General features: G+C 45.2%; 1 protein-coding gene across 1 annotated transcript in view; it reads right to left on the bottom strand.

Annotated features, from left to right (window-relative positions):
• CCDC60 (coiled-coil domain containing 60) overlaps positions 1-1,701 on the bottom strand; it is a 162,088-nt gene extending 160,387 nt beyond the window's left edge. Inside the window, exon 1 of the mRNA XM_019467310.2 lies at positions 1,151-1,701. Within this exon, the coding sequence (XP_019322855.2) occupies positions 1,151-1,240 (90 nt within the window). The 5' untranslated portion in view covers positions 1,241-1,701. The remainder of the gene's footprint in view (positions 1-1,150) is intronic.
• Between the last annotated feature and the right edge of the window lie 12,264 nt (positions 1,702-13,965).

Here is a 13,965-nt window from a genome sequence, read left to right as displayed (position 1 = left end):
GCTCAAACCCAGGCTGTTTGGGTCCACTGCCCACACCCCCTCTACTTCTGAAAAGTCCACCTCACTCATTCTCCTCACCCCCTCTCCCGGCCCCTGCTAAGGAAGTTCAGTCTCCGAGAGGACTGCTCTGGATGGAACTTCTGTGTAGCCTTTTGAGATGAAAGGAGATAGATGAGAACTGCATCTTGCAGAGCGAGCTCACTGAGAGAGCAGAACAATGGGGGGTGCATACAGATGTGGTAATTCTTGGAAGGAGCACTTTGGGCCACCACATAACCATGGGTGAGTTTTAAGCTCTCCTTTGTGCACTGACTTCTCCCCAGGCCCTCCTTCCTGGGGCAGGGTTCTGAGCCATAAGATACCCCACGGTGGGCCGGGGTTGCCTGTGACCCCCTCTCCCACTGTTCACCTATCTCAGTCAATCAGTGGTGATATACAGGTTTGCAGATACAATAACAAAGACACAGTTACCAAAGACAGAACTGGCCTACCCAGTTATGATCCTTTGAAAACAGAAACACTTGACTGTGGCCATTACATACATATTCATGATTTTTTTTTCAAGTCAACAGCAGTATTTCATGCCACATAAACACATTATCAAGTGTTTGGATCATGTTAACCAATTTCCACATCTCCTTAGTCTTAACACTGTTTCTGCCTAGTTGAAATTCCTGTTGTCACTTTGCAGACACGAGGAAATAAAGGCTCAGGGATGCTAAGCAACTTATCTTATGTCAACAGTTTGCGAGTAGCAAAGTCAAGCTTCAAAACCGAAAGTTTGACTTCGCATTCTTTCCATAAGAGAGAGGATGTGCACGTACCCCGAGCCCAGTGGATCTCTGAAAATAATTTCTGCAATGGCAAACCTACAATTCATCTTAATTTTTTTCTGATGTTCTACAGTGTCACTGCTGATTTATTCTATCATTTTGGAATTACTGGCTAATAGGATGGCCCAGCTCAGTGTTCTGGCTGGCGTTTTCATTCTTTACGAGAAACCAACCATTGATAGCAACAGGGATGTGTCTCGACAATTTAATTACACCATGACTCCTCTCTTCCCCTGTCTCTTGTTGGCCTGAAGGCTAATTCCTATATCACTTGGTCTTGAAAACATGATTGGTTTTGGCAGAGAGGGGAGACCTACCTGTGTTAGATGTTCTGAGGCATAAAAGGGCCAGAGGGCCCCTGCGTTGGGGACGCTTTGCACCTTCTTGGTGGCTGGTATTTTGGTCATCTTGGAAATCCCTCAGGTGTGGCCTGTGCCCCCTAAAGAGAGGTTCCCCCCCCCCGAATCTTCTACTTCAGCAGCCACTGGTGTGAGAGGTTCCAGCAATTTCTCCCTGATTTCCAATGCCAATTACACAGACTCCAAAGAGGCTTCTGACCCAGGAATAAGGAGGCAGGTCATCTGGGTTTCCCATAAACAGGAAAAGGAGGTCCAGACTGGGTAGAATCAGGCAAGCTTGGAATTATTCACTTCTTAGAAAGTCACAAACTTTCATGAGTGTTCCCTCTCTTTGGAAGGGGATGTCTTTCTCTCTTATAAACGAAAATAAAATATGAAGTAAAAAAAATAAAACTCCACTGATAAAGTCTGAAGGGAGCCCACAGAGGGGCCCCCGGATCCCTATCTTAAGGCGGCCCCAGTGTGAGGCTCAGGTTCCCAACGCTAGGGAGAGAAAATCGGCTAACTGCAAGGCCGGGGCCAACTCGGTTGCCTGGCAACGAGACGCCGTGGAGGACTTCCTCATTGGTTGGGATTGGTGGGGGCGGGGTCGCGAACTCAGGAGTTGCAGGGAAGATGGCTGGGAGCTGGCGACTGGCCAGGGAGCCACATTCTCCCAACTCTGGTTTCTCCTCTTAGGTCTGAGGACCTTAACCCTTTCTCTCCGTCTAACTACAAGAGACTCCTTCCTTCTAAACTCTGCTCTGTCCTGCCAGTAACCCACTAGTGATTTCTTGTGCCTTGGGTTGGGTACCTCAGTGTGTGTCTTTAGCCCCACAGTTACTTTACCTTGAGAAGCATATTTCCCTCCTCTTTCCACCTGACACACTCCTACTCATACTTCAAAGCCCCCACATATATACATACATGCACACACACATGTATACATCTAAGGAGTGTTTGGAATGTGCTAGACATTGCTCTGTTTTACATATATTGGCTCATTGTCTGCAGCACATCTTTAAGGAAAATATTTTATTACCTTATTTAACGGACTAGGAAGCTGAGGCTCAGAGAACTTGAATGACATGCTTCAGGTCACACAAAGTGGCTGAGCTGGGATTCAAAAGCGCGACTTGTTTGAGTCTAAAACCCAAGCTCTTAACCACTTAGCTGCATGACCCAGGATACGATCCCTAAACTCTGCTGATCCTTGGCTTCCATATCTTTAAAATGGGAAGAATCACTTTTGTACAGATTGTCAAGGATTAAAACAGATAATGTATATAAAGGCTGAGCATGTGAGGAATCCTAGTCAAGTGGCAACTATTATGATTATTTCCTGACATCCCATCCCCAGAAAGAATTACTCATTTTTACATGTAGTGTTCATTTCACAGCTGATATTAATACTAATATTTATCGATAATTCGCCTGGTGCCAGGTGCTCTGCTAAGCACTTTCCATCCATTAATGTATTTAATTCTTCCAATAACCCCATGGGGTAGGTTCTCAGCTTGCAGAAGATTTATTGCACAAGTTCTGATTTGCATGCTTTATCCTTGGCATTATTTCACGTGAAATCAATCTAATTCATGTTTTATCTCTAAACCTTGAGCTTCTGCAGGTTATGATGTCACACGATAATGACCTCAGTTTCTCTCTTTTTTTTAAAATTTTTTAATGTTTATTTTTGAAGGAGAGAGAGAGTGTGTGTGAGTGGGGGAGGGGCAGAGAGAGAGGGAGACACAGATTCTGAGGCAGGCTCCAGGGTCTGAGCCGTCAGCCCAGAGCCCGACGCAGGGCTCGAACTCACAAACTGAGAGATCATGACCTGAGCCGAGTCGGATGCTTAACCGACTGAGCCACCCAAGCGCCCCTACCTCAGCTTCTCTTTAGAAGGAGTCCTCTGCCAGATGACCCTCTATTCAATACACAGTGCCCCGCCCCACGGCTCTAGATGCTGATGCTTGGAAGTCATTATTTTCTGGCCACTGTAGGAAGACTGAGTCTGACCTTCCCTTTCACGGGAACTTTTGGTCTTCCTGCTTCCGTTGTGGGCAGCATTAAGCAATCCGAAAGTGCTTTCAGAAAGATGCAGACAAACTAGGGATGCCTCGGTGGCTCAGTCAGTTCAGCGGCCGACTCCTGATTTGGGCTCAGGTCATATCTCTAGGTTCATGAGACTGAGCCCCACGTCGGGCTCTGCACTGACAGTGTGGAGCCTGCTTGGGATTCTCTGTTTCCCTCTCTCTCTTCCCCTTTCCCGCTCATGATCTCTCTCTCTCTCTCTCTCTCTCTCAAAAACGCATACATAAACATAAAAAAGGAAACAAAGATGCAGATAAACTGAATTGTATTCAGTAGATGGGGCTGGGGATGAGATGGGGTGAGAAAGCAAAATGGGATGGAAAATGTTCATACAGCTTTGAGGGGCAGGCTCGGTGGAGAAGGACTCAACAAGTTCTGTATGAGTCCAAAGAGTAGGAAGAGGTTTGGGCTCAATATGAAGAAATACACATCAGAGAACCATTTTAAGAGGCATAAACTCTAGAGCCGGACTGATTGGGCATTGAGCAGCCTCAGAGGTAATCTGTGGTGAAAACCAAATGGATTGTCCATGTGAAGCACCATGCCTACCAGAAAGGAAGTGCTCAGTTAAGTGTCAGCTCTCCTTTCTTTTGTTGTTAATGGCCACCTGTCAGAGCTATGTGACACCTGGAAGTAGAAATGGCTCTGGAATTGAAAAGACGTGTGTTCGAATCTCGGCTCTGCCATTGACTCGTGATGAGATCCTGATCAAGGGATTTTTACCTCTCCTAGCCTCAACTTCACCACATATATAAATAGTGATGGTTATGCCCACCTCATACAGTTGGGATCACTAAGTGAAATAATGAAATGTATAGAGCCTAGTACCCCATACAGGCTTGAGACATGCTATTTCCCTTTTCTGTTTATGAAGGGGTATGTTCCATAGGGAGCGAATGAGCTCCCCAGCACTACAGGGATTCAACTAAATAAAGTCACATTCTGAGCTACTAGGGGTTAAGACTTTAACATATGAATTTGAGGGAGGGAGGAGGTCCCCAAACTACCCATACCACTGAGTTACCTCAAATTAGCTCATACAGTGTTCATAGATGTTACATTGTTTCCCTCAAATATTTAAGATATCCCTATCCTCTGCTATGGATTTTCTGTGGCACCCTGGGGTGCCTCAGGGCACACCACAGGGCCAGAGGTCTGTTTTCTCTCTGAACTGAGCAGCCTTGGATGTGCAAGAAGTTAAAACCCACAGGAGTCGATGGAAAGGGGTGATGAGCAGGAGTTTGTGGTTAATACCTCACCCGCTCGCCCCTCAGGTAGGTAGGACATCTCTGGAGTGTGCTCTATATTCCCCAGAGGTCTCCTTCAGGACTGACTTGCCTATGGTAGATGCCTGTTCATGGATGACCCAGTGTTGGCTTCTTCCCTTTCCCTGTTTCGCTTCCCCACCCCCTTGAGGTACTGCTTGGATGGCCCCCCAAGTAAACCGCCTCTATCCAAACTCCTGTTCTGGGTCTGCTCCTGGGGAACCTGACGTAGGTCAGTGTGGACGGCAATAACCAGGGAGGTCAGGGCGTCCCCCTCATCTCGTTACGTGGACCTACCACCTTCTTTGACCACCGTGCCCCAAATCTCTTTCTGGCTGTTGTGCTCGTCAGTATCCCGAAGAGTTTTCTTTATATTCTCCACAGCCCGAACACACCGAGAGGCCGACATGTTTTCAGATATGCAAATACGTCTCCCAACAGTGAAATATTTGACAACTGAGATATGAAGTGATTGTTTAATTCTTAATTCCTGGTTGATTTATGCAAAATATGAACTGAAAGACGTGGAGCGACAGGCACTCTCTTCCTCCCAATTTGCCAAAAAAGAAAGGCATCTGAAGGGATTAAAAATAGACGTATCCAGTGGAAGCAACATTTTGGAATGTGTCGGATGCCAGCTGGGGTAGTTGAAGTGAAATCTCAGAATCTGCTATGCACTCGAATTTCAGTGAGGAGTACATATGTTTGGCATTAAAAACCTATTGGAAAAGTCATTGTTTTCTGAATATCTTTAATATACTTTTCTGTGTTGCATCTAGCACCCAAAGAACTCCTTCTGGGTATTTTTACTGAAATGCCAGCACCGGATTTACAAATTATGGGGCCCAGAGCAAAAGTAAAAGTGGGGGCTCCCCTGACGCCCGATAGCTGGCAACCTATTGACTAATTGCTGCCAGGACGAAATATCACTGGATAATGTGTATTTGCACCACCTCTGAGGACCCTGTATTTCATTCTGTTCAAGAAGGATTACCGCTTGCTACATTGACCCTTGGGAGCCCTGTGGTCCCTCGGCCCATTCCTACCTTATCCTCCAGACCGCACCCGGAAGGGGGGCGGTGAACGTGGACCTTTGTAAATGATGACGAAAAAATGCGGTGTTTATGACCCTCTCTTGCTCTTTCTTTCTTTGCTTTGGTATAACAGGTGCGGTCGTGGGGGAAGTAGAGTGGCCTCCAGGAGTATTCTTAGTGAATTTCCCCCACTGGATTCTAGGATGTGGCCCAAGCTCCCTCCGTGACTAATGCTTTCCATTTATTCATGCTTCATGTCACAGCGGGCAGGGCTGCTGCAGGACAGGTCGGAATTACGGAATTATTAATCCCGTTTTACAAAGGAGGAAACTGAAGCTCTGGGGATTTGGCACTTTGTTAGTGGTGGAGATTGCCGGAGACTAACCCAGTTTTAGGGCTGAGAATTCAGCGACTGACTTCAGCACTCTGTCGCACAGTCTTGATGCTTTTTCATTGAAAGAGGCCGCGTGTGTGTGTTCAGCAGAACAACCTGGGGGTGTATCTGTAAGCCCTGCAGACAACTAGGGTTCCCAAGCCATCTGGAAGATTTTAACTTCTCTAGCCTTTGCGGGGAGGCCTTGTTTTATTTAAATATATATTTGTAATGTTTATTTATTTATTTTTGATTGAGAGAGAGAGAGAGAGAGAGAGAGAGAGAGACCAGAGCACAAGTGGAGGTGGGGCAGGGAGAAAGAAGGAGACACAGAATCTAAAGCAGGCTCCAGACTCCCATCTGTCAGCACAGAGCCCGATGCAGGGTTCCAACCCACGAACTGTGAGATCATGACTCGATCCGAAGTCAGATGCTTAACCGACTTAGCCAACCAGGTGCCCTGACCTTGCTTCATTTAACACCCACTTAAGACTTCTCAAACCTCCAACCCAGGTAGGAAAACGCTCCCAGGCCAGGTATTCCCATGGATTTCCAAGTAGCCCACAATTTCCTGTTCAGTACACGCTCTAGCTTGCTTCCTACCTGCATGGGTAGAATTGTGCACCCTTCAAAAGATGTGTTCAGGTCCTAAACCTCAGTGCCTGTGAATGTGACCTTATTTGGAATAAGAGTCTTTGCGGACATAATCAAGGTATGGTGAGGTCATACTGGATTAGGGTGGGCCCTAAACCCATGACTGGCATCCTTGTAAGCGCAAGGGAATTTGAACAATTTGAACGTAGAGAAGACCGAGGACACACAAGGTGAATGCCACGTGACAATGGAGGCAGAGATTACGGTGATGCCTCTGCATGCCAAAGAGCACCATTGCCAGCAACAACCAGAAGCTGGGAGAGAAGCAAGGAAGGATCCCCTCCTACAGCCTTCAGAAGAAGCACGTCCTTGCTTGGACTTACAGCTCCAGAACCGTGAGAGAATAGGTTTCTATTGTTTTAATCCACTCATTTTGTGATAATTGGTTCCAGCAGCCCCACAAAACACATACACTACACATCTTGCTTCAGTCTCACTTCCCTCTGTACCCCAATTCATTTATGCCCTCAAAATGGGACTTTTCCAGGCCAGCAAGTAGTAGGATTGCACTGAGGGTTTAGGATAACAGAGGGAGACTGCGGCACAGCTCTGCAGAGTTAGTGACTTAAAATTAAATATTAGGCATCGCTGAATTTTCAATTAAATAAAAATAGAGTTTCCAGAGAATTCTAACACACAGGTAGGGGTAGGGACCCCTGCCACACAGCCTGTTTGCAAGCTGCTGCTTTACGTAAGATATAAACATTCATTTAAGCCAAACAGAACTGAGTTGAAATCCTGAGTTTTAATCCTGTATGTTAGCTATGTGACCCTGGGCAAGTTTCTTAATTTATATAAACTTCAATTTCCTTATGATGAAGAATAAAAACCAAATCACCAAACTTATAGGGCCATTAGTGGGTTAAATGACATAATTATGTATCTCTTTGTCTATATACTTCTATCATCTACATATATTAGATACAAAACATATGTTAATACATATGCTAGGTAAGAAACACAGCATATAATAGGTACAAAATAAATTCTGGCTAACGTAATTAGCTCTTTGTCCTCTTAGAAAACTGAACTAACTTCCTTTCCTCTCTTCCTCCCTCCCTTCTTCCCTCCCTCTCTTCCTTTCTCCCTTCCTTCCTCCCTTCCTTCCTTCTTCCCTCTCTCCCTTCTTCCCTCCCTCCCTTCCTTTCTCCCTTCTTCCCTCCCCCCTTTCCTCCCTTCTTTCCCTCTTTCCTTTCTTCCTTCCCTCCCTCCCTCCTTTCTTCCTTTTAAGATAGAATCCACTAATGGTCTCTGCTCTAAGAATGACAGTAAACAGGAAAAGGAGACCTTCCTTTGCAAAGACTAAAAACCAGCTTTAAATCAACTCAGTCTCTGACTAGATTAAGGTGATCTTTCCTCCTCTAACTGCTAGAAATCAAAAGTATTCCTTTCTGAAGACAGATATCATCCAAAGCCTCAAAATATCTGTATAATTCTTTTCATAGAAGAGAGCTGTCCTATTGGAGCCTTCTGAAGAAGGAAGTGGTCAACCATAGCACCTTGGCAGGGAGGGAGCATTTATTTTGGGATAAATACCCAAAGCTCATGTTCCTCATGCCTGCTTATCTATTGCAGGTACTTCCAATCTACAACTGCCCCCCCACTGGCAGTGCCCAGCTAGGTGTCACAGGGCAAAGGAGCCCATTGGTGCAGTCCATCCAGGCCAGCCTCCAGAAACACAGGACATGGTGGTAAAGAGTGGAGAATGGGTGGGGTAGAAGCTGTGGAAACAGAAAACGCCCCGCACAGTCTTCAAGATAGGTTAAGTTTAAAATACAAAAGAGAGGAGGGGTGCCTGGGTGGCTCGGTCGGCTGAGTGTCCGGCTTCGGCTCAGGCCATGGTCTCATGGTTCGTGAGTTCGAGTCCCGTGTCAGCTCTGCACTGACAGCTCAGAGCCTGGAGCCTGCTTTGGATTCTGTGTCTCCCTCTCTCTGCCCCTCCCCCACTCATGCTCTGTCTCTCAAAAATAAATAAATGTTAAAAAAATTTTTTTTAAAACAAAAGAGAGGAAAACTAAGCGTATCATATATTACCCTCTAGGAGAGAGAAGGAGCAAGAGAGATGGAGAGAGGGAGGTCAGAGCTCAGCAGGACCCAGATGGCAGAGTCAAAGTGATGTGAGGCAGGTTTATTTACCATGTGGCCATTTACACGCATATGGGTGTAGGGGATCACGGGACAAAGTGCAGTCACCAAGGGAGAGAAGGGATGAAGCTGTGGCCATTTCTACGGGACAAGGGAAAGGAGTGGTTACCAGCCCTCTGAAGGAGGGAGATCACGTAGAGAAGAAGGTCTTGGGAGGATTGGTGATCCGTAGTTGAGGGACACGGCCCGTCTGAAGCAAACTCAGAGGAAGGATACCCCAAACACACCCCGATGCTTTCCTCTGATCTCCTGCCAGTGGCTCCCATTGGCTCAAGCCACCTAGCAGCTGGAGGACACGGGGGCCACTTGGTGCCATAGAGGCGGAGAGTGGATGTGGGAGGGCGGGGGTGAGGCGAGTAGAAGATGGGTAGCATCAAGCCTAACTTGCTTTACACCGACGGTCTTTTGCGATGTTTGAATTTCTTCCCTAATCCACATGCATGCATCGCTTAAAAAACACACCGGTAAAAGTAAATGCCAGTTCTTTCCCCCATTTTGCACACAGAAGGGCAGAGGAGAGTATTTTCCTGTGAAAAAAAGAGGGAAGAATAAATGGCTTCCCATTCCAGACACAAAGCTGGGACACGCAGTTTCTCCCCCAGAGCGCCGAGCACTCTAGACGAGGCAGCTACATTGACTGTGACCGAGACAAGGTTGACATGTCCATACCTGTGTTTTCTGACTCCAAATGCAGCTCTTCCTCATGCTGCATTTCCCCCTGCTCTTCGGAGAAGTGACAGGTAAGAATTTCGTTTACCACTATTGTTTCCTTTACCTCTCTCTCTCCTTCCTCTCCTTCCTCCCTCCATTTTTTCCCTGTAATTTCCTTTTATAACTTATAATTTTGAACTCACAATTCAACTAACCATTTGGGAGGCAATTTTCCCGCTCTTACCTTCTTTCGGGCGTCATTGTTTAGACAGTCTGGATGGGGTGGCCCAATTCTTCAATTTCCTGACAGTATCTTCCTTGAAGAGACTTTTTGCCTTTCTCTCTTTGGTTTTGTCCTCCGCTGCTGTCTGCATCCTGTTCAAGGGCAGCTTCAGATATATACAACTGTTTCTTGTCTGGGAGTCCCCTGGCTTCTGGCACTTTGGTGGAAACTGTCTTTCTTTCTCTTAGCTTCAGTGACACTTCCTTCTCAATAAAATATGCTCTTTCAAACAGGTGTTGAGGAATATGACATTTGGAATATATAATAGCCGCATCCTAATATACACCTTCATCAGACAGTAGCTAAAAGAAGAGGAATTCACTGATGCGGAAAATCCATTCAAAGGATTTGCATAGCTCCCCACCCCTGCCCCCCACTGCGCCCAACCCCTTCAGTACGTTCTGATTTTTCAAGTTTTATATGCAAACTTCTCTCTCCCGCTGAAGAATCACAAAATTAAGACAAACTCTTTCCTTCTTACTTTTACAATAACACTCGTTTGTGGTGGGTACATTATAAAACACAAGGAATTAACCACACAAAAAAGCATCGTTACTATTTGGGTATATTTCTTCCAGATATCCTTGTTAAAAGGTTTTTCTAAGTATACTTACCTTTCTAAATAAAAATAGGCTTTAAGAAATTTTTACATTTACTGTAGGAGTGAATTAAATTTAAATTTACTAGAGGAGTAATTTAAATTTACTGTAGAACTAACATGTCTGTTTTTAAAACAGTTCAAAAGTATACACAGGGGTGCCTGGGTGGCTCAGTCGGTAGAGCATCTGTCTCATTATCCCAGGATCCCGGGATTGAGCCCTGCGTCGGACTCTGCACTGAGTGTGGAGTATGCGTAAGATTCTCTGTCTCCCTCTGACCCTCTCCCCTGCTCCTGCTCTCTCTCTCTCTCTAAAAAAAAAAAAAGTATACACAGGAAAATGAAAAACACCTTAATCCCTTCCCCCCATCTAGGGATAATAATTTAGTCTTTGGTATACATAATTCTATATATTTTGGGGGTTTATCCACATCTACATCTATTGTTTGTCTCTTCTGTTGTTTTCTTTGGCAAAAATTAGATCACATTATATACATATATAAATGTATAAATATAAATAAGTATATATATGTATGTATTTTAACTGCCTGACATCTTTCCCTGTCAACAAGTACTGATTTACACCATTAGCTTTCATACGTTTTGTGCCACAGTGAGAAATACATTTGAAACTATGATCTAGTACTGTGTGTATACGGTACCTCTGTTTCTAATTGAAATAAAAGTTTCATGAGCCACTACTCACCTCTGTTATGTATGATGTACTCTGGTTATAGTCCTATTTTATTCTTTTTTCATTAAAAAAAAAAATGCTGGTTATGACCCAGTAAATTGATTTCAAGACCCACTAATGGGTTATGACTTACATTTTGAAAAACATTCTCCTAGGCCACAATTTTAATGGCTTTATTGTATTTTGAACTGCAGAGTTGTTAAGTTGCATGGAATGAGGAGGAAGTCTTGTCTAGCCTCTTCATTTTGTAGGTGGAGGAGTGAAATTTTTATTTTCTCAATAACTGGTACAAGAATTCCCCTCAGGGAGGGAATTTTCTTTGTTTAGGGAAATACCTTTATAAGGGCTTGTGGGGGCGGGAGGAGGGTGCTGCAGTGGGCATAGCCGGACCACTCTAGGCTAGGTATAAATGGAATTTGGAATGGAGATCATTGAGTCACTGTGGCAGAGGGGAGTGGACCCTTAGTTAGCAAAACAAAGAACTTGCAGGATCAAGACTAGGTGATATTGAATTTATATTAGTTGCATTGCTATGCTGTACATTCATCTATCTTCTCAAGTTTTCGGCAAGATTTACTATCAGATGTCTTTTTGGAGCAAGTGATAGAGATAAAAATCGGATTGGATTAAGAAAAATAAGCTAGGAGTGTTTATTTGCTTATGAAATTGAATACACCAGGCATGGCTGGGTCCAGGGCCTTAAATAATGTCATTGACACTTGATGTCTTTTTATATCTCGTTTCTTTGCTTTTTTGGTTCTGTGGAAATTGAGAAAGGGAAACCTCCTTCAGAATGGAGTTGGAGGCCAGTAGGGGAAGTTCTCATGTCCTACCACGCCTTGTCAAAAACAGACCCAACGGGAAGAGAGAGGGATCTTGCAGGTGGATTGCACTTTATTATTGTAGTAGGAGGGGGAAAGGCTTTCTTCCTGCCCTTCCAACAGCCCAGCCAATGGCAGACTGTCACAACTCAGCCAATGAGAAGCCACTATACTTCAAAATCCCTAGTTTACTCCAGTGGACTTTTTGTTTATAACAGCCCTCCCAACTCTCCCCTGTCCCTATAAAAGGAGGCTCCTCCCCTTTATTCTGGGAACTTGCCTATGGTTTTGGTGTAGCTTGCGGGTCGGCACCATAATCCCCTGCTATTCCTGAATAAACCCATTTTTTTTTGCTGCTAAAATAACCGACAGTTTTATTTTTAAGGCTAACAGTTCATTCTCAGGAATTGATTCCTAGTAGTTTTTTCCAAAAAGACCCAGGGATAATCCTCATTTGACTGACTAAGATCACATGACCACCTTAATCATTGTGGTTTTGGCGATGGAATGCTCTGATTGGCCGGAACTAGATCATGTGCTCACCCTTGGGGCCAGAGATGGCCTCACATTCACGTTTACTTGGTTTGAGGTGGGCAAAGAGTGGTTTCCAGAAAATTGGGTTCACATTGGGAGAACCAGAGGAGGGCACCAAATACGCTCTACATGCCTGTTCACACAAGTACTTTATGTGAGCAGTTAGTTTGTTGGAGACTTGAGTGGGGAGCCGAATACCTCATCTGCCTGGCCCAGTGTCAAAGGGACCCCATGAGTGGCACATCCAGATGGTCCTTAAATAGAACTAAGAACAAAACAAAAGCATCTTTGGGAGTCTGCAGAAATCTTGGGGAGGACACCAAATTTCCTACCATTTGTACAAAGGTATCTATAAAGGAGAGAAGATCCTTGAGAATATCTGGGCTGCATAAATCTGGAAACCGAGGCCTAGAAAGGCTCAGAGACCTGCCCAAAGTCATACAGCTAATTTTTATTAGAGCCCAGATTGAGCACAGTCTCCTGTACTCAGCAATGTGTCCTGCTCACGCAACACTCCCTGTTTTCCACTGCCTCCATCAAACCCAGAAATTTCTCAAGGCTCTTTCTGCCACACTGCTTGCCCTTGTGAGCCCCCCCCCACACCCCCCCGCCTTTAGGGGCTGCCTGGGACTCTGCATGGAGCCTGAAGGAGAAGCTTGTGTAGGGATGGAGGAGCCAGACTCCAGCCTCTTTGGGAGACTGGCAGCTCAGGTGTCTGGAAGAGAGGTTCAAGATGCAGAGCCCATGAAGCAAAGCAAACCCAACGGGCAAGGGCAGTGGAACAAGGCAGAATGACCAGGAGGGGGCAGACAGGTGCAGGAAGGGGATTGCTGTGTATTGATCACTTCCCATTTGCTAGATATTTTGTGTATATTATTTTATTTAATCCTCACCAAAAAATGTAGTTTCAGGGAACATAAAGTGAGGGGAAGCTAAAGGAATTGAAGTTGACATTGGCAGTCAGTGGCGGCTGCGCTGCGAAAGGTCTTGAATTTGGCTGAGTGAAAGCACAAATGAAGTATTAGTTTGCTCCGGCTGCTGTAACAAAGAACCAGGAAGTGGGTGACTTAAACAACAGAACGTATTATTCCTTCACAGTTCTGGAGGCTAGAAGTGCAAGGTCAAGGTGTCAGCAGGGGCTCGTTCCTTCTCAGGGCAGTGAGAATCTGTTCCATGCCTCTCTCCTAGCATGTGGTGGTTCATGAGATGCATAACCCTGGCCTCTGCCTTTATCTTCTCATATCATTTTCCCCGTGTGCATGTGTGTGTCTGGGTCCAAATTTCCCCCTTTTATAAGGACACAGTCATGCTGGATTAGGGACCCACTATTCTCGAGTATGACCTCTTCTAAATGTAACTGATTACATCTGCTCTGACCCTATTTCCAAATGAGGTCACATTCTGAGATACTGAGGGTTAAGGCTTCAACATCTGAAAATTTTTTTAATTTTTTAAAATGTTTTTATTTATTTTTGAAGGAGAGAGAGAGAGAGAGAGACAGCATGAGCAGGGGAGGAGCAGAGAGAGAGGGAGACACAGAATCCGAAGCAGTCTCCAGGCTCCGAGCTGTCAGCACAGAGCCCGATGCGGGGCTCGAACCCACGAACCGTGAGATCATGACCTGAGCCGAAGCTGGATGCTCAGCCGACTG

Source organism: Panthera pardus, unplaced genomic scaffold, assembly GCF_024362965.1.
Source record: "Panthera pardus isolate Hobbes unplaced genomic scaffold, ASM2436296v1 HiC_scaffold_15, whole genome shotgun sequence".
NCBI lineage: Eukaryota > Metazoa > Chordata > Mammalia > Carnivora > Felidae > Panthera > Panthera pardus.
Note: the sequence above shows the minus strand (reverse complement) of the source record. Positions and strands in the feature narration are given on the sequence as shown.